The sequence below is a fragment of the Bufo bufo genome, chromosome 5 (assembly GCF_905171765.1).
Source record: "Bufo bufo chromosome 5, aBufBuf1.1, whole genome shotgun sequence".
Taxonomy (NCBI): Eukaryota; Metazoa; Chordata; class Amphibia; order Anura; family Bufonidae; genus Bufo; species Bufo bufo.
Genome location: NC_053393.1, coordinates 400,073,773 through 400,095,610, shown reverse-complemented (window position 1 = coordinate 400,095,610; position 21,838 = coordinate 400,073,773). Strand labels below are relative to the sequence as shown.

General features: G+C 42.3%; 1 protein-coding gene across 1 annotated transcript in view; it reads left to right on the top strand.

Annotated features, from left to right (window-relative positions):
- The first annotated feature begins 3,058 nt into the window (after window positions 1-3,058).
- GPLD1 (glycosylphosphatidylinositol specific phospholipase D1) overlaps window positions 3,059-21,838 on the top strand; it is a 58,729-nt gene continuing 39,949 nt past the window's right edge. Inside the window, exons 1-10 of the mRNA XM_040432883.1 lie at window positions 3,059-3,175; window positions 8,618-8,673; window positions 10,024-10,102; window positions 11,912-12,009; window positions 12,145-12,255; window positions 16,645-16,693; window positions 17,821-17,875; window positions 20,152-20,259; window positions 20,347-20,374; window positions 20,471-20,610. Of these exons, the coding sequence (XP_040288817.1) occupies window positions 3,088-3,175; window positions 8,618-8,673; window positions 10,024-10,102; window positions 11,912-12,009; window positions 12,145-12,255; window positions 16,645-16,693; window positions 17,821-17,875; window positions 20,152-20,259; window positions 20,347-20,374; window positions 20,471-20,610 (812 nt within the window). The 5' untranslated portion in view covers window positions 3,059-3,087. The remainder of the gene's footprint in view (window positions 3,176-8,617; window positions 8,674-10,023; window positions 10,103-11,911; window positions 12,010-12,144; window positions 12,256-16,644; window positions 16,694-17,820; window positions 17,876-20,151; window positions 20,260-20,346; window positions 20,375-20,470; window positions 20,611-21,838) is intronic.

The window sequence follows — 21,838 nt, the reverse complement described above, 5'->3', positions numbered from 1 at the left end:
CATGACAGGTGCTCAGAAAGTCAGAGCTGCTTCAAAAAGCGGAAATTCACATTTTTGTACCATAGTTTGTAAACGCTATAACTTTTACCCAAACCATTTTTTTTTTACCCAAACATTTTTTTTTAATCAAAGACATGTAGAACAATAAATTTAGAGCAAAATTTATATATGGATGTCGTTTTTTTTGCAAAATTTTACAACTGAAAGTGAAAAATGTCATTTTTTTGCAAAAAAAATCGTTAAATTTCGATTAATAACAAAAAAAGTAAAAATGTCAGCAGCAATGAAATACCACCAAATGAAAGCTCTATTAGTGAGAAGAAAAGGAGGTAAAATTCATTTGGGTGGTAAGTTGCATGACCGAGCAATAAACGGTGAAAGTAGTGTAGGTCAGAAGTGTAAAAAGTGGCCTGGTCTTTCAGGGTGTTTAAGCACTGGGGGCTGAGGTGGTTAAAGGGTTTCTGTCACCCCATTAAACCGTTTTTTTTTTTTTTTTTCTTTACTAATAATCCCTATAGTGCGATCTCATGATACATAAGCAAATTAATCATTTTGGTTCAGTAGAATTTGCTAAAAATCGATTTTTAAAATATGCTAATTACCTTGCTACCAGCAAGTAGGGCGGCTACTTGCTGGTAGCAGCCGCATCCTCCGATGGTAATTAGTGATGTCCGGTTCATGAACGAATCGTTCATTTGAATCGATTCAGTTCAGTGAACCGGAGGAGTCGATTCACTTGAATGATCCGATCCGTTTGAATCGGCTCTTCTCAGTCACAGCACAGACACAGCAGACAGAGACCTCACGCTGGCAGCAGATCAGGAGCCTGAGGGAGGGACTCGGGAGGAGTCAGTAATATGATCTTAGAGTGGAAGAGCTGCTTCTGCCAGCCCCGCCCCTCCCCGCCCACCAACCAATCACCGACCAGAGCTGAGGGGGCGGGGCAAGCACAGCACACTAGCAGCTCTGACGCGAGTCCTCGGAGTAGTGCAGGGTCAGGGAGTCTAAATGAATCGAATGAGTCACAAGAATCTAAAGATCCGACTCAGTCAGTGACTCATTCGATTCATTGAGTTAAAAGAGCCGAGAGTCACTAGAACAGGTTACATTACACTGAGGCTGTCGGCTCTTGTTGCAGCAGTGATAAGGAGCAGAGAGATAAGAGGAGGGACAGATGACACAGAGTTTAGATTACAGGATGAATTAAATTAACCCTTTAGAATCAAATTGGCTTCTCAGGAGATATATATGTTAAAGGCATCTCATGTGAACCCGCCCTTAGTTATATAGCTACTGAATGAGATGCCTTTAACATATATATATCTCCTGAGAAGCCAATTTGATTCTAAAGGGTTAATTTAATTCATCCTGTAATCTAAACTCTGTGTCATCTGTCCCTTCTCTTATCTCTCTGCTCCTTATCACTGCTGCAACAAGAGCCGACAGCCTCAGTGTAATGTAACCTGTTCTAGTGACTCTCGGCTCTTTTAACTCAATGAATCGAATGAGTCACTGACTGAGTCGGATCTTTAGATTCTTGTGACTCATTCGATTCATTTAGACTCCCTGACCCTGCACTACTCCGAGGACTGGAGTCAGAGCTGCTAGTGTGCTGTGCTTGCCTCGCCCCCTCAGCTCTGGTCGGTGATTGGTTGGTGGGCGGGGAGGGGCGGGGCTAGCACTTGCGAGTCAGCTCAGCAGTCTGACTCACCAAGTGAACCGAAGATCCGATTCATGAATCGGTTCATTTGAATGAGCTGATTCAAATGAACCGATTCACCTAAAAGAGCCGAACTACCCATCACTAATGGTAATGACGCCCACTCGGCATGCTGATTGACAGGGCCAGGGAAGGGAATCGTTCTCTGCTGGCGCTGTTAGAATTTGAAATCTCGCGCCTGCGCCGTACCTGTCTTCAATCGGCGCAGGCGCACTGAGAGGCGGCCGCTCTCTCGACCGCTCCATCCTCAATGCGCCTGCGTCGATGACGTCATCAAGTACACCCGGAAGAGATTTATTATTAATAATCGTTGGTGGTATAGTGTTAATAACTGTCATTTTTATAAAATTATTTATTCCCATTTCGTTGGTGGTTTTTGTGGCAGCATGCTTATTATGTACATACTTACCTGATTCGAGCATCCAGCGACGTCACCAGACTCTCCGCCTCCTTCCAGCGATGCCGGCGTCTTCTCTTCCGGGTGTACTTGATGACGTCATCGACGCAGGCGCATTGAGGATGGAGCGGTCGAGCGAGCGGCCGCCTCTCAGTGCGCCTGCGCCGATTGAAGACAGGTACGGCGCAGGCGCGAGATTTCAAATTCTAACAGCGCCAGCAGAGAACGATTCCCTTCCCTGGCCCTGTCAATCAGCATGCCGAGGGGGCGTCATTACCATCGGAGGATGCGGCTGCTACCAGCAAGTAGCCGCCCTACTTGCTGGTAGCAAGGTAATTAGCATATTTTAAAAATCGATTTTTAGCAAATTCTACTGAACCAAAATGATTAATTTGCTTATGTATCATGAGATCGCACTATAGGGATTATTAGTAAAGAAAAAAAAAAAACGGTTTAATGGGGTGACAGAAACCCTTTAAGGTGAAATAAGGCTGTGTCCTTAAGGGGTTAATAGGCCTTATTCATGTCGGTGTTTGGTCAGTGATTTCCATCAGTGATTGTGAGTCAAAACCAGGATTGGAGCCTCCTCAGAGATAAGGTATAATGGAAAGATTTGTCCCTGTTCTGTGTTTAGAGCCACATCTTATTTTGGCTCACAATCACTGATGGAAATCACTGACTGTGTGAAGAAGGCCTTAGGCTGGGTATTCACAGGATGGCCACAATACATCATCCATGGACACCAATCGGTGCACACAAATTTAAAGGTAATACCTCCATTAACCTGCAAATTCATGTGCCCATTGGCTGTACCACATAGCGGCAGCTCTATCTTACAGTTAATATATAATTGACATTCTAACTTTTGTGTCAATATCAAATTCCCCAAGGACAACAAACTCCAAAGGTTGTTCTAACAAATGTGTAAAATAGGTTTCACGTATATAGTTCACACAATCCCAAGGAAATCATGGCACCATCCGTGACATTATATGTGGTCCTCTCACTTTACTTACAGCTGGGCGAGCCCTGTGGTATATCAACACATATAGAGATAGGTAAGTCGGCTTGGTTTATAGACTCACAATTTCTCTGTCGTCCTTTCCAGAATATGTTACGACGAGCTCAATAACTTTCACTTTCACGTTGCATTACAGGGATGTTTTTTTTGCAGGAGTCCATTTGCATGTACTGTGTATCACCCTGATATCTAATTATCTAATATGTTGGGAGTGCTCTTAGCTTATAGTGTATAATAGATGCATTATTATATTGTATACATTATGACTTTGGTACACATGCAGATTTGCTGATTTAAAAATTGTCATGTTTGTAAATCGGAGGTTTGTCCTGTGTGTCCATCACATGATCAGGACAGATGTTTATCCACTGGAAGTAACAATGAAGGTTCCTACAGAATGATTGCAACCAGAGTTGCCAACATAATTTGGGCCACTTTGGGTTAAATTTGCACAAACCTCACCCCTTCCTGCCTCTTTGTGGTCAGCCACATGTCATGACAGTTTTCTGGGACTGTTTGGCTTATCCTAAACTGATGTATGGATACCATCCCCATTCACATGTAGCAGATTTTTCTTCTGTGGCTTTAAAGGGGGTGTCTGGCCTTGGAGCTGGCAACACCTGCGGTCCTATCCTGTGCCTGTAAAAAAAAAAATAAAAAAAATTCACACCCCCACCTGTCCACTGTCCTACTGCTGCTCTGTTGCCGACTGCTTCTGGTCTCAGCAAGGCCAGAAGGTGGCTTGGTCCCGTGACTGCTGCAGCCAATCAAAGGCCTGAGCAGTCACATTGACTTGAATGATATATCACTGCAAGGACTGGAAGTGAGTGGGATTTTTATGAGGGGTTATCCCATGATTTATCTAAAAAATGAAAATCAGACATCATACAGTTCATGACAATCTCTTTGTAACAAAGCTAGAACCTGTACCTGTAGTTCTGTACCTCACATGGATCCGGAGATCTCCTCATTTATTGCTCTGTGTTAAAGGGGATATTAATTATTGCTATTTATGCAAATCTCAATAATTAATATTCATAAATAGGCGTGAGTCGTCTTGTGATAGCTCCGCCTATTTATGCCTTACTTAACAACAACTAGCTACTGATTGCCTTACGCTAATCACTAAATTAGCTGCATGCGCCTTACTAACTACCGCTAGTAACCACACGTTACACAATAGGTATAAATATTACAGTATTTATTAATCCTTACAGAACATAACATACGTAATACACTAATAATACAGTACCAACAATATACTACAACTATTGCTGCGGTGCCTTACTACTACAAAGGAATATTTATGTTTATAACTATATATATCTATATGAAGGGGATAGGTATATATAGTTATGGCAACACACAGCAATGTAAGTACACACACTATAACACACTAATACGGTTCTGTCTACGCTAACACAGTACCAATTCCTCCCCAGTATCTAACTATAATACACATACATACACTTTACCAGAAGCCCACCCAATCCTGTCAATATACTCTCCCTACGGGGAATGACAAGGGGTAAATACAGACACTGCTGCTGCTGGGGTAAGCAGGACAGCCGGGAAGGGGTATCAGGGGTAGCAATATAAGGGTAGTGTTCAGGGGTTATTAGCGGGGATCCTCGGGGAACACAGGGGGATTAGGCTCAGGGCAGGGGAAGGCAAGGGTTTCCAAGGGTTCAGGGGTAAGGGTAAATGAGCTGCCGGGGAAGGTAAGGGTTACCAAGGGTTATAGGGGGAAACCAAGGGAAACAGGGGCTATAGGGGAACACAGAGGTTGGTGGTGTGAGGGTTAATGCAGGGAAGGCAGGGGAATAGCAGGGGATCTTGGTGGTATAAGGGTTAAATGCAGGGGAAGGTAGATATGGCAGGGGATCGTTGGTGGTATAGGGCAGGGGGATAATATATATATATATATATCGTTTGTGGTATATATATATATATATCGTTGGTGGTATAGGGAGGGTAATATACTCAGCGGTATGCTCGTTGTCCAGGGGATGCTCTTCTCGCTGGTGGACTTACCTGACTACTGAGCGGAGCGCAGCCGGTCTATTTAAACTTGGCGGCGCCCGCTCGCAGTCCTACTATTGCCGCCGTGCGCATGCGCACCGCCGGCCTCAACACGTGGGCCGGCGCGGTGATATGACGTCACCGCGCCGGCCCGAGGATCTCGAAGCGCGCTTCCAGGGGGGGGGGATCCTTTGATCCTCCCGCCTGTGAAGCGGACGCCTACCTCCGGCGCTGTAATTACAGCGCCGGAGGTCAGCCACTCACAGGGGCATGGGAACTCTTTGTTCCCATGTCTCTGTTAGGCCCACCATCTCCGGCGCGGCCGGAGATGGTGACAAAGGGCAGAGGATCTTATTGATCCTCTGTCCTTTGTAGAGGCGGACGCTGGACATAATTGTCCAACTGTCGGTCTCCTCCACCCACCCAGCAGGCGTATTTCGGCGGGATTCCGGCCATATATGCCCATAGATGCTTGGGGCACATCTATAAGCATATATGAACGGACATTATATTCACATAGGGGCAGGAATAAGCCCTCCTATATTAGAGGGGCACATATACAGTGGGGGAAATAATTATTTGACCCCTCACTGATTTTGTAAGTTTGTCCAATGACAAAGAAATGAAAAGTCTCAGAACAGTATCATTTCAATGGTAGGTTTATTGTAACAGTGGCAGATAGCACATCAAAAGGAAAATCGAAAAAAAAACTTTAAATAAAAGATAGCAACTGATTTGCATTTCATTGAGTGAAATAAGTATTTGAACCCCTACCAACCATTAAGAGTTCTGGCTCCCACAGAGTGGTTAGACACTTCTACTCAATTAGTCACCCTCATCAAGGACACCTGTCTTAACTAGTCACCTGTATAAAAGACACCTGTCCACAGAATCAATCAATCAAGCAGACTCCAAACTCTCCAACATGGGAAAGACCAAAGAGCTGTCCAAGGATGTCAGAGACAAAATTGTAGACCTGCACAAGGCTGGAATGGGCTACAAAACCATTAGCAAGAAGCTGGGAGAGAAGGTGACAACTGTTGGTGCGATTGTTCGAAAATGGAAGGAGCACAAAATGACCATCAATCGACCTCGCTCTGGGGCTCCACGCAAGATCTCACCTCGTGGGGTGTCAATGGTTCTGAGAAAGGTGAAAAAGCATCCTAGAACTACACGGGAGGAGTTAGTTAATGACCTCAAATTAGCAGGGACCACAGTCACCAAGAAAACCATTGGAAACACATTACACCGCAATGGATTAAAATCCTGCAGGGCTCGCAAGGTCCCCCTGCTCAGGAAGGCACATGTGCAGGCCCGTCTGAAGTTTGCCAATGAACACCTGAATGATTCAGAGAGTGACTGGGAGAAGGTGCTGTGGTCTGATGAGACCAAAATAGAGCTCTTTGGCATTAACTCAACTCGCTGTGTTTGGAGGAAGAAAAATGCTGCCTATGACCCCCAAAACACCGTCCCCACCGTCAAGCATGGGGGTGGAAACATTTTGCTTTGGGGGTGTTTTTCTGCTAAGGGCACAGGACAACTTATTCGCATAAACGGGAAAATGGACGGAGCCATGTATCGTGAAATCCTGAGCGACAACCTCCTTCCCTCTGCCAGGAAACTGAAAATGGGTCGTGGATGGGTGTTCCAGCACGACAATGACCCAAAACATACAGCAAAGGCAACAAAGGAGTGGCTCAAGAAGAAGCACATTAAGGTCATGGAGTGGCCTAGTCAGTCTCCCGACCTTAATCCAATCGAAAACCTATGGAGGGAGCTCAAGCTCAGAGTTGCACAGAGACAGCCTCGAAACCTTAGGGATTTAGAGATGATCTGCAAAGAGGAGTGGACCAACATTCCTCCTAAAATGTGCGCAAACTTGGTCATCAATTACAAGAAACGTTTGACCTCTGTGCTTGCAAACAAGGGTTTTTCCACCAAGTATTAAGTCTTTTTTTGTTAGAGGGTTCAAATACTTATTTCACTCAATGAAATGCAAATCAGTTGCTATCTTTTATTTAAAGTTATTTTTTCGATTTTCCTTTTGATGTGCTATCTGCCACTGTTACAATAAACCTACCATTGAAATGATACTGTTCTGAGACTTTTCATTTCTTTGTCATTGGACAAACTTACAAAATCAGTGAGGGGTCAAATAATTATTTCCCCCACTGTACATCCATAGATGTCTGGGCCACATCTATAGATATATATGTACCCATAACCCTGAAACATGGCTTACCTACATAGAGATGCATGCTGCCCAGGGGGCACACATACATCTCTATATGTGCAGCACATCCCAACTGGACGGGCCCAGGAGAAGGGCCTATATATATATATATATATATATATATATATATATATGCATATATGTCAGGGCATATATCCATATATATACCTGAGTATGCCACTTCCCTCAACACTCTGCTACATTTATATCAAGCTGGCAGCTCAAGGGGGTGTCTTTTCTGCTGCAGCTCAGGGGGCGTGTCTCAGCTCTCCCTATCACAGCTCAGGGGGCGTGTCCATGTTCTCATTATCACAGCTCAGGATGAAACTGAGCATGTGCGGCCATCTCAGTGAGCAGGTCAAAGAAAAAAGAAAAAAAACAAACAGCAGGTGGTGCTTTACAGATACATTTTATTGAATAACTCAGTGGCTATGCTAAATTTTTTATTACATACAATTAAAAAAGTATTCAGATCCAGATACTGGTTTGTAAACTGTAAAATATTTTTCATGGGGTTCAGGATAGAACCCCAGGGGTTGTCTGCTCCAAGGCCAGACAACTTCTTAAGGGCATGCCTATTATTTTGTGCATTTTCCAGCAGATTTACAATATAGATGATAGTGAATAAATTGTGAGAATTCTCCATCAAAATCCATATGTAACACTTTGTGTTGTGTGAACATAGCCGTATAGCTCCTACTCACCTGCCATCCACATGCAGGTGCACCATCATACATGAGCCAGGTGGTAACATTTCTTTCTAAAAGAGATTAGCATTTTGGCAGATCTCTTGACTTTCTCATCCCTAATATGGGAAGAGAGGATTGGGATCTAATGCATTTTTGGCTGCAAAAAGGGTGGAAACACTGCAGCAAGCTGATGAGTACATTACCAATTTAACACAAGTAGGCCATGTGTTTTGTGGTACAGGTATTTGATTTTCAATTTAGCCCTAGGGTTTGTATGGTTTGTAACAGGGTTTCTGTAAATTTACGATGGGGTTGATTATTCTCCTAATCCTTCAGTCGCAGTTTCCGAATTCCTCCATTTTACTGCACAGCGCCGTACCACAGCTCTCTTGCTATCTTGATGTCACTTGGATGTATCTCATGGACTTCTAAAGAGCATGCCATGCTAACTCTCGGCCGGTTTGGATGACTTACATCTAATATTTATGGACACATTTGGACTATTGGTTTAATAAAATGGATTCTTATTTAACAGCTCACAGAGGTCTGGAGTATTTTAATGAAGAAAATGGAAAAGTGAATTACAGAGAGGTAGGGTTACAATCTGTCAATCTGTGGAAATAATAAATATTCATATTGATATCTATTCAATTGGTAAAATATTAATAGTGATTTATCACCCTGTCACGTTGTGGTGTGGGAGGGAAACAGCACACCGAACATAGGAGGGAAAGGGGTGAGGGAATAAGGCCTGGGAACTAGGGAAAGGAGATGGACACCTCCTAGTAAAACCCTAATCAAAGTCCTGATTAACTACCAGTATGAACAGACCCCAGAGGTAGGCAAGTTCATACACCGGATACCTAGTGTCCTAACTCACCCTATAGGACCTTGGTACTAATGTCAGGACTGAGACAACCTGTTCCTTCAAAAGGAAAGACGAACAGGAGACTCCCTGAGGCCTTAATACAAATGACAGGGAAATGCAACACACAAAAACAACCCAAACAAAATACAAAAGGGAAAGAAACCCTTAACTTCAAGTGGCTATAGCAGCACCAGGAACTCAGCCGAGATCCACACACCAGCTATCCACAACTCCAACAGAAGCTATAAACCGCTTAGCATAGTGGGAGAAACAACAATAAATAGAGAAGGTTAAATGACCACAATAGTCACGCCTGGGGAAAGAAGGTGTGGCAAGCACCAGAAACAACACAGACGTCATTTGATCCAAACGGAAAACATGTCAGATCAAACCACGTGTTGCCAGTCTCAACGATCTCCTGTCGTGGGAACGTCCGTGACACAACAAGGGCCAATATCTTAAAGAGAATCTGTCACCACGCAATGTAAGCTACAGGCGACATGTTATAGAACATCTAAATTAATGAAATACAAGTTATACTGAATCCTTTTCCACAAAACTATATATCAGTCTGCTCATCTCCTCCTGCTCTATAACATGCTGCCTGCAGATCAAACACCAGGTTCAGCATGACAGGTTCCCTTGAACTGCGACCTCAGGTTTTGAAATAGCTGTCAACGTCCAAAGCACATACTGATAAACAACCAGGGCAGGAGAAATGAGGTCTTTTTTACCTGTACTTTTGTACATGGAAAAACTTTAGATTTTTTTTTGTCTTTTCAAAAATCTTAAATCCATTAACAGTGATATTTCCCACTGCACCCAATACATTTTGCAAATAATGATTAATTTCAAAAAATGAAAGATTCCTAGTTATTGAGGGCACAGTTTTTTTTTTATCAGCGCTTGTTTTTGTACTTGATTCCTGTAGTTATTCCACTTTTAACCTCCTAGTGGGGTACACATAGGTTAGGTGTCATCTGCAGCCTTCTGTATCTGGTATTCTGCTGGTAACTACACATGACCCTAGAATTTATTCAATTTCTTGTTTAATTTGTACAATGTTTTACCAGTTATTGCAGAAACATCCTGATGCTTTCCAAGCTGGAAGTGTTTATCCGGACACCTTCTATCAGGGTCTGTGCAAGCACGGTGAGTAGGGATAAAGTTCAGGATAAATTCAATTCGCCATGAAGCCAAATTTCCTCGTGCTTCATGGTAGCGAATCAATTTCAACTGAAATAGTGTATAAAAAAAATAAAAAATCATACTTACCTCATCCATCATCCATTTGCTCGCAACTGGCAAGCCGCCGCTCTCGCATGATCACACGCCATCACGGGCCTCATGAGATTTCACACCAGATCTTCAACCAAGATAGCAGCAGTCGACTCGAGGCGAGCAAATGGATGAGCTAAGTATGATTTTTTTATTTTTTTTATTTTACATTCTGTTATTTTTATCAGATGCTGCAATCAGCTTTGAACGCGGCATCTGAGGGGTAAAATGACGGGAAGCAGCGCAATCACCGCTCCCTGTCATTGCACGAACTACTTACAAAGAAATGTGCTTTGTGAATTTTTAAATACTTCGGTCATCTCTAACGGTAAGTATAGGAAATGTGTCTGAATACCGCTGGCCTGTTTTATACCATGATATCATTTTGGTTAGGTTGTTACCGTTGCAGTATAAAACATATAGACAAACTGGTATGTGCCCAAAGAAGCACACAAATAAGGTAACATTCAGAAAAAAACTTTTTTCCCAGTTGCCGTTTTCAGCGATTACTATGGATTTTTTTATCAGATATGCTCATATAGTTGCTTACCTCATAGACATCTTTCCCATGCTTTTTTTGGACTCTCCTGACCCATTTTCACTATGTAAACCAATCTCTCTGGTTTCCATCCTGTATGTAGAACTTCCTGTTGCTGTATCCAACCAAACCCATGATGCACTTCTTCTTTCCCTGCCACACCTCCAGCACGGCCCCTAACGACGCCCAGCTAGTTTATAGCTCCTCCCACTCAGCAGGTTACACAGACACTCCCCTATCACTGCCCCCGTTGCTGCTTTGACACACCCATGGACATGACATCACAGGAAATAATAAAGAGCTGCATGGACATAGTCATGTGACCACAGCCAGAATGGAGGACCGCAGCAATAAAAGCCGGAGAAATTCACTACAAACCTACAACTACCTTCATATTTGATTATTTTAAAGGCTGTTGATGGAAACCAGAAAACTCCTGTAAGGTGTATGGGTATCTAAATCTGTCCAAAGACAATAGATTGGTGATATGGCAATCAGTTATGTATGGCAAATACTCTATTGCAGTGATTCCCATCTTTTTTTTCCAAATCCTACCAACCCCATTCTCCTACCCCAAAAGCTTAATTTGTAGGCCAGCAAAGCACTGTAATTGAACATAAGCCCAGGAACAATATTAGGATGCAGGGAGTCTGAGTGGTCATAGCCCCATAACTGGACATTATAGGATCAGCGACCTTCGCCACTCCAGCTGTTTTGAAACTACAACTCACAGAATCCTCCTTTCACTACTATGGGAGCTACAAGAACAGCCAAGCAAGTGTGCATGCAGGGAGTTGTAGTTCACAGCAGCTGGAGTGCCGAAATTTGCTGATCCCTGCTATAGAATATCAATATATATTAATGGGAAAACCTCTTGAATTATAAACTTATGTCTATATCCAGATAAATAAATGTGATAAATTCCATCCTTGCACCACACAGTTAAAGGGCATCTGTTAGCAAACATCATTTTTCTCACAGATGTCTTCAGCTCCGAAGCGCACATGCAACAGGTCAGCCAGTGTCATAGGTACAAACCTGCTGACACATGCACTTTAAACCTAAAAATGTTCCTACACCATAGTAATTGACAACTACGTAGGTTTAAATGCATGCAAAGATATTAATCCCTGCAATATCTATAGGGCGATATCACCATGTGTCAGAAGACTCTCATTGGACACCATTCTTGGAGACTAGTGTTAAGTATGTAAGGAGAACACATCCACTACCCTGGAATGAGGTACTACTATCCTAATTGTACATTAAATGTGAGATAAATTGCTTGGTCTGACATATCTTGGTCTGACATATCTGCTGTGCGGGACGCTCACAGGCCAGCGGTAGGATAATATATTTCTTCTTCACTGTGATACAGGAAGCTCAGAAACTAGTAGCCTTCCTGTTTGGTATAGCCTCTCACATGGTCGCTGATGTCAGCTGGCACAGCTTGGGGATTGACCAAGGCTTCTTAAGAGCTATGGCAGAAGTAAGTATACAGCAAAGCACTTCTTAGATTGATCATTTTTGTAACTATTTTATACACACTATAAATTATTAGCAGGCACACTTACAATTGGAGTAACGTATTATTTAATATACCAATTAAAATATCTCACACGTAAAAGGAAAATAAATATGATAACATGCACAAAGAATAAAACATTTTTATAAAAAATTAGCAGAGTAGGGATTCAATAAGCAACAAATAGCTCATTAGCAGCATAGGGAATAAAATTAGCAGCATAGAAATTCCAAATAGCAGCATATACCGTATTTTTATATATAAAGACGCACAAAAGTGTGGGGGGAAATAGCAGTATGGGGCAAATGCTGCATTTTTCCGAATTTTCAATGATGCGCCGCGATGCCGCACGGCGGGTGTATCAGCTGAGAGGGAGGAGGGGCTGGGGGCTGGCATCTGCTTTTATAATGAGAGCGGGGCCAGTGCAGTGACTGTATTCTACTACACGGGCCCCGCTCACTGTATATAATCTTATCTATATTTGTAGGCATTGTTAATATAGTTCAGGGTAATCAGCGCCTGTATACTGTACTTACAAGCGCTCGTAGCAGAGAGGAGGGAGGAGGCAGGCCGGGAGGACGGGCGCTGGCAGCATGAGTCACTACGTCATGCGCCTGCGCCGCCCACTTTATGAATGAAGCAGGCGGCGTGGGCGCATGACGTAGTGACTCACGCTGCCTGTGCCCGTCCTCCCGGCCTGCCTCCTCCCTCCTCTCTGCTTTGAGCACTTGTAAGTACGGTATACAGGCGCTGATTACCCTGAACTTTTATATATATACTTTTATAAATATTTTATATATTAACAATGCCTACAATTATAGATAAGATTATATATAGTGAGCGGGGCCCGTGTAGTAGAATACAGTCACTGCACGGGCCCCGCTGTCATTATAAAACCAGATGCGACCCCCACCCCCTGTATTGGGGGTCATTCACACCGCAGGGACACTATTATCGGGGGGATCTGTGGATGACACATAGCATAAGATGCTATATATGTGTCATCCACAGATCCCCCTCATAACAGTGTCATCCACAGATCCCCATAACAGTGCCATCCAGAGACCCCAATAAGAGCCATCCAGAGATCCCCCATAACAGTGTCACCCACAGATCCCCCATAACAGTGTCCTCAACAGATCCCCCATAATAGTGCCATCCACAGACCACCATTAGTTCAAAACCCACCAAAAGCACACCTTTTGGTTCAAAATATTTTTTTTCTTATTTTCCTCCTCAAAAACCTAGGTGCGTCTTATAGGGCGAAAAATACGGGTATATCTCTGTATTCCTCCAGTTCCATACAGTAGAGTATTCAAAATAGCAGCATAAATCACCGAGTAAAAAACTTCCAGATCCAGATGGACCAATGATTCAAATAACAGGGTGTCAGTTCAATCCTTATAGTATAAGACCACTGTAAACCGTGTTGCTGTCTGAATCAGCTATGTTGATAAATGCCCAGATTGTATTTTCTAATGACAATAGTCCAGCTCTTTTTAAGCTCACTTTGTATACTTGCCGCAGATTGAGACAAATAGTATGTAGGACTTACGTACAGGGGGAGAGAGGTTTGCTAGCCGATGTACCTAGACGCGCCGTCCCGTGTGTTCTTTGGTACTTGACGGCTCTTACCTTTAAGTAGGTTTGTTTTCCCCCCTCGCAGTCCTGTGTATGTCGTCTGTATTCGAGTCTCTGACGTCCAATGTGAGGTGTACAGGAGCGCATCGCCTCTGGTTGTCAGTGTCGACGTCAGCTGTTACCTCATCTCACGTGACCCGCACTATAGCGGTTTGGAATAGAGCGATCCGGAGACACTGTGATACATTGGTTCTGTGACTATCTATTGAGCTTTTTTCGGGTTTCTTCGATAATTTTTGAAAAGTACGTTTATAATTATATCCTGCTTGCAAGCCGATACTGTAGTCCCCCAAACTTCTCATACGCGTTTCGGGACCTGTAATCCCTTCATCAGTGAGTGGGGACTATATGTTGCATACTGGTTTATATAGAAAGATTCTTCCGATCCCAACCAATTAAATTCGATTCACTTGGAGTACTGAGCAAACTCTGAGGTGCTGATAAACTGTGGAACTGGATCTTTTCAGTGATTTATCCTAAATAATAGGTCCAGAAGTGTACATATTTTCATTTAAAGAAGATATTACTATTCATAACTATTTGTAAAGAAGAAACTTTTTATAAAATGAACATATTTCTATGTATGCGATTCTTATGCCATTTCTATGCGATTTCCTATATCTGCAATTTTTCATGCGATTTCAATGGGATTTTGTTGCATCCACGATTTTCAGACGGTTTTCTGCAATTCATCATAAATATACATTCTGTTTAATTAAAAAAAAAATATATATATATTTAATAAGGACTAAAAGAAGTATATTTGTGTAAAGATGACACCTAATTTATTATAAAACTCTAAAATTACTAAAAATTGGAATTTTCTATCTGCGTTTCCCCAATGCGATTTTAATGCGATTTTCTTGTATCTGCGATTTTTATGCAATTTGTTTCTTATAATACATCCATAAAGAGATCTTACCTATACACTGCGTGCAGAATTATTAGGCAAATTAGTATTTTGACCACATCATCCTCTTTATGCATGTTGTCTTACTCCAAGCTGTATAGGCTCGAAAGCCTACTACCAATTAAGCATATTAGGTGATGTGCATCTCTGTAATGAGAAGGGGTGTGGTCTAATGACATCAACACCCTATATTAGGTGTGCATAATTATTAGGCAACTTCCTTTCCTTTGGCAAAATGGGTCAAAAGAAGGACTTGACAGGCTCAGAAAAGTCAAAAATAGTGAGATATCTTGCAGAGGGATGCAGCACTCTTAAAATTGCAAAGCTTCTGAAGCGTGATCATCGAACAATCAAGCGTTTCATTCAAAATAGTCAACAGGGTCGCAAGAAGCGTGTGGAAAAACCAAGGCGCAAAATAACTGCCCATGAACTGAGAAAAGTCAAGCGTGCAGCTGCCAAGATGCCACTTGCCACCAGTTTGGCCATATTTCAGAGCTGCAACATCACTGGAGTGCCCAAAAGCACAAGGTGTGCAATACTCAGAGACATGGCCAAGGTAAGAAAGGCTGAAAGACGACCACCACTGAACAAGACACACAAACTGAAACGTCAAGACTGGGCCAAGAAATATCTCAAGACTGATTTTTCTAAGGTTTTATGGACTGATGAAATGAGAGTGAGTCTTGATGGGCCAGATGGATGGGCCCGTGGGTGGATTGGTAAAGGGCAGAGAGTTCCAGTCCGACTCAGACGCCAGCAAGGTGGAGGTGGAGTACTGGTTTGGGCTGGTATCATCAAAGATGAGCTTGTGGGGCCTTTTTGGGTTGAGGATGGAGTCAAGCTCAACTCCCAGTCCTACTGCCAGTTTCTGGAAGACACCTTCTTCAAGCAGTGGTACAGGAAGAAGTCTGCATCCTTCAAGAAAAACATGATTTTCATGCAGGACAATGCTCCATCACACGCGTCCAAGTACTCCACAGCGTGGCTGGCAAGAAAGGGTATAAAAGAAGAAAATCTAATGACATGGCCTCCTTGTTCACCTGATCTGAACCCCATTGAGAACCTGTGGTCCATCATCAAATGTGAGATTTACAAGGAGGGAAAACAGTACACCTCTCTGAACAGTGTCTGGGAGGCTGTGGTTGCTGCTGCACGCAATGTTGATGGTGAACAGATCAAAACACTGACAGAATCCATGGATGGCAGGCTTTTGAGTGTCCTTGCAAAGAAAGGTGGCTATATTGGTCACTGATTTGCTTTTGTTTTGTTTTTGAATGTCAGAAATGTATATTTGTGAATGTTGAGATGTTATATTGGTTTCACTGGTAAAAATAAATAATTGAAATAGGTATATATTTGTTTTTTGTTAAGTTGCCTAATAATTATGCACAGTAATAGTCACCTGCACACACAGATATCCCCCTAAAATAGCTAAAACTAAAAACAAACTAAAAACTACTTCCAAAAATATTCAGCTTTGATATTAATGAGTTTTTTGGGTTCATTGAGAACATGGTTGTTGTTCAATAATAAAATTAATCCTCAAAAATACAACTTGCCTAATAATTCTGCACTCCCTGTATCTATAATTTTCATACAATTTTTCTATATATCTGCGATTTTAATTTTCATACCATTTTTCTATGATCCATTATAGAAGGATATGTGATTAATTAAATATGTTAGGAAGTATGTTAAAAAGTTGTTGTTTTTTAAGTTTTTGGGAAGAATTTTATACACTGTACTCTTCTTTCATGTGGAATATATTGACTACAGTTACAAATTTCATGTGTTTCCCCTAGATTGATTTTCATGGTTCATACTCTGAAGCACATCAGGCTGGTGATTTTGGTAATTCTGAGTTTAACACATATAAAAATGTAATCACTGACAATTAGCTCTTTCCAATATGTCTTGTCTATTAGTATTATATACTGTTATAGTCTATACTTCACTATAAACTGGGGGCACATGAGCAGGATAAAGCTTGGATCAACTCTGAACTACCTGTAAGTACTGTTTTATCTGGCTTTTACTTATAACACGATTAGGATAAAAACTTTATTTCATAGGCATTTCAGTCCCAGATCGTGGGACATTTTAAAGAACATCTGTCATCACTTATCAGTAGCTCAAATGGATGGACGCTGTAGATTGGTGCTTATCTGCAGAGTCTGATGATATCGCTGGTATCTCCATGTATGCCAGTAATCTGTAGGAAAAAAAGGCTTTTTTTTACCCTCTAGGTGCAATGAGGTGCAACAGTACCACCCTCTTTGCACCTAGAGGGTAATTTGCATTATATAAAAAGCCTTTTTTTTTTTACAGAGACATTTTATAACATGCAACATATTATAACCCCTAGGTGCAAGTAAGGAGGTGTTGTCGCACCCAGAGGCTGCGCCCCCCCCACTGTGACAGACAGGCAAGGCAGTGAAAACATATTCACGTCTGGCCCTGAAGTCTCGCGGGTGTGTGTTCGGCACCTGCTTAGTAAAGGGATGGAGACTGCGGAAAGATAGGTATTCTCTATGCCTTTACTGCGCATGTGCTGAACGCTCTCCTGCAAGACTTCAGGGCCAGGCGTGAATATGTTTTCACTGCCTTGCCTGTCTGTCACAGCTGTGGGGTTGCAGCATATCAGACAGGGAGCACAGCCTCTGGGTGCAACGGCACCGCCTTCCTTGCACCTAGAGGGTAAGTTGTATATTATAAAATTTCTTTTTTCTACAGGTTGCCAGCACATATGGAGATACCAGATATAATCAGACTCTGCAGACAAGCACCGATCTACAGCAGCTGACCATTTTACCTATTGGTAAAGTGATGACAGATGCCCCTTAAGCTCCACTATCACTTTGCAGAGAAGTTTTCTTTTAAACTAATATTTGCAAAAACTATATTGATCTGATTGTTCTTAATTTTACTTCCAGACAAAAAGTTGCTGCTTTATGGTTTTATTATATTTTACCTTCTAGGTGGTGATGTGCTCAGTCAATATGAAGTTAATTTTGATTATTTACAGAAAAAATGGTGAGAAAATCAATAGTTTATCATATGCAGCAGGAATTAACTTTTGGCTTCTATTGGGCTAGTATATGTCAGGATTGCGTCTTTTTCTGGATGCAATAGCGCACAAACTAAACTATTCCATCTAGAAGTATCCTGAAAACAAAAAAACTATCTGTTAAAGGGAATCTGTCACCATGATTTTGGACTATTATCTACAGTAATATGTGAGTACTACTGCAGATATGGAGTCCAGATCACTATTTTTTATTTTCCTACTGCCCCCCATTACCCCGCTTTCAACACTCAAAGCTGCGCTACAATACACAGTCCGGACTAAAATAATTGAGAGGACTCCTATGCATTTCAGTGCAGCCCTCTCCACTTTGACAGGCCAAACTGTGAAAACATCATAATGCCTGGCCCTGTCAATCAAAATGGAGAGGTCACAGCAGTGGCAGAGGGAGCAAAGCCTCTAGGAGTAACGACAACGCCCCCGTTGCTCCTAGAGGCTTTTCCACATATATTAAAACTTAGTTTTTCTTAGCAATTCGGACACATATGAACATGGAACACAGATTCCGTCAGCTGCCAAGCACACATGTAACAGGTCAGCCATGTTTCATAGTAACAAATCTGCTGACAGATGCCCTTCAACATTGGAATAAAGTTATCATGTTATTTATCCCACATGGTGAACCCCATAAAAATAAAAATGAGAAAAAGGGATAAAAAAAAGCTACATGTACCCCAAAATGGTACCCATAAAATCTACAGCTCATCACCCAAAAAACAAGCCCTCACACAGCTCCACTGCCTAAATAGAATACATAGAAGAAATACACTGAACAAAAATATAAGCGCAACACTTTCGGTTTTGCTCCCATTATGTATGAGCTTTACTCAAAGATCTGAAACATTTTCTAAATACACAAAAGACCCATTAGGGTCCATTCACACGTCCGTAATGTATTGCGGATCAGCAATACACCCGGCCGACACCCCCACAGAACTGCCTATTCTTGTCCGCAATTACGGACAAGAATAGGACATGTTCAATTTTGTTTCCGGAGCTGCGGACCGGAAGATCGGGGGCGCGCTCCGGAAATGCGGATGGTGACAGCACATTGTGTGCTGTTTGCATCCATTCCTGCCCCATAGAGAATGAATGGGTCCGGCCCCGTTCCGCAATTTGCGGAACAGATGCGGGCCTATTCTACGGACGTGTGAATGGACCCTTACTCTCAAATATTGTTCACAAATCGGTCTAAATCTGTGTTAGTCAGCACTTCTCCTTTGCCCAGATAATCCGTCCCACCTCACAGGTGTGGCATATCAAGGTGCTGATTAGACGGCATGAACATTGCACAGGTGTGCCTTAGACTGCCCACAATAAAAGGCCACTCTGAAATGTGCAGTTTGATCACACAGCACAATGCCACAGATGTCGCAACGTTTGAGGGAGCGTGCAATTGGCATGCTGACTGCAGGAATGTCTACCAGAGCTGTTGCTCGTGCAATGAATGTTCATTTCTCTACCATAAGCCGTCTCCAAAGGCGTTTCAGAGAGTTTGGCAGTACATCCAACCAGCCTCACAACCGCATACCATGTGTAACCACACCAGCCCAGGACCTCCACATCCAGCATGTTTACCTCCATGATCGTCTGAGACCAGCCACCTGGACAGCTGCAACAACAAGCGGTTTGCATAACCAAAGAATTTCTGCACAAACTGTCAGAAACCATCTCAGGGAAGCTCATCTGCTCGTCGTCCTCATCGGGGTCTGGACCTGATTGCAGTTCATCGTCGTAACCAACTTGAGTGGGCAAATGCTCACATTCGATGGCGTCTGTTACGTTGGAGAGGCGTTCTGTTCACAGATGAGTCCTGGTTTTCACTATTCAGGGCAGATGGCAGACAGCGTGTGAGGCGTCGTGTGGATGAGCGGTTTGCTGACTTCAACGTAGTGGATCGAGTGGCCCATGGAGACGCTTAGTTTCTTTTTGTTTGTTTCCTTACTAGTCAAGCTTATAACCTATATAAATTAAAGTGACGTTTTAGCAATTTATAGTATGTAGTTGGAAAAAGGTGTTTGTTGCAGTCTTATGACAATACTTTACTGAATATAAACTCGATTGCAAACTCTTTTTGCAATAATTAGCCCTTTTTCAGTCATCCTCTGGGGTACTGGGCTGTCACAATGTTTCAGGCATTTAAAAACGTATCCATATTTTTTCTGCTTTGTATTAATGGAGACCATGGCTTACCGTGTTTCTTCCACTTTTCATTCTTCTCCAGGTATATACCGGTGAAGGACCTTGTAAATATATATCAGGAGCTTTATAACAAAACAGTCATCACAGAGAGTGTAATCATTGAGTGCACATACATACTTTTTCTTGAACTGTGAGTATATAAAAGTCATGCTCACAGAGACATCCATGTAAAACAATTATCATTTTTAATTAGTGTTTTTATTTTTTATTTTTTTAGATATGGTGAATATATGGCTGTTTCCAAGGTACACCCATTTCTATAAGCTTTTGATAAGCAGATTATATATATGAAAAATCAAGAGGAGTTGTCTAGTTATTGTATTGTTTTATTGGTTCATCAGCTTTACTCAACATATGGTAGAAAATCGCCCTTCCTTGTGGAGAGATTCCATGAATATTTTCTTGGTGGAGTGGATGATATGGCTGCTTGGTCGACAAACATATTTCATGTAATGAGCTTCCTGCTAGACAATGGTACCAGGTATGTTATAGATTTTATATTGGGTTATTTTATGGTTAATTCAGGTTAAATATTATAAGGCTATTCCAGGTGCGAACATTTATTACCTATTGATGGGATGGCTGATAAATGTTAGATTGGTGGTGGTCTCTCCATACTGCTGCTCCATGCAAAATGGCAGTTTTCTTAACTTCTGTGAAGTCGTATTGAGCATGCTCAGCCACCATTCTATACAGCTTCTTCCAACTGTATGTACTAGTGTGGAGGTGATGGGTGACTGGGGTACACCATTGTAGGGATTATGTCCTAGCATTCAGACATCCATTGAGCTAATATTTAAAGACGTTACCCACCATAATAATTTATTACCTCTCACAGGTTAGGTCTTTCATGTATGATCAGTTGAGGTCCAACCACTGTGACCCCATAAATCACTACAAAGGGGATTGTGGGCTCCTGTTCTGGATGCTATTGAATGGATCAGTGGTCACACATGTGCCTTATCTCTCCATTCAACATCAGAAGGAGATAGCTGAGTACAGTGCTCCCATAGACGTGCAGATGTGCGACCACTGCTCCACTGAAGTGCATCCAGAATGGTGGCTCATGTCCCCTATATTTTAGCGATTAAATTGAGTAGCTGATAAATGGGAGAAGGTGACTGGGAGTAGGTGATAAATGTAGTGGGATGACCATTTTAACACCTATCCCATGGCTAATGTTAAAAACCAAAATCGAACAAAACTAGAACCAGCCCTGTACCTCACATGGATCCAGAGATCTCCTCATTCATTGTTCTGTAAGCCGTGTACCGGGGTGGCCTTCCCAGGATACAACAAAGTCACGAACGAGGAAAGCAACCCCAACACCAGCTTTTGCCAAAACAGAATTTTAGTTAAATGCGGCAATAAACACAACCACAAATGCTGGGAACATACAATAAATTTACATACACCCAGCCCGAAGGCTGAGACCTTTGTGCTGCACAGAACAGTGCCCTCCAATGGATGAAGGAGAAAAGGGCAGTAATTTACCTACTGGCGGGCACAACTAAACTGCCACACATTACCCGTTGTTACGCTAAAAGAACAAGAATCACTGTATGGGTGTGTGGTACGGGCTAGCCTGCGGTGCAGCACAACAGCTTACAATCTTACACAGATCTACAGTATTCCCCCTCCCATAACTAGTCCTGTAGCATGTGCCTGAGTATTCCTTCTGAGCAAAACGCCAGCCTGGCTTGAGTTTG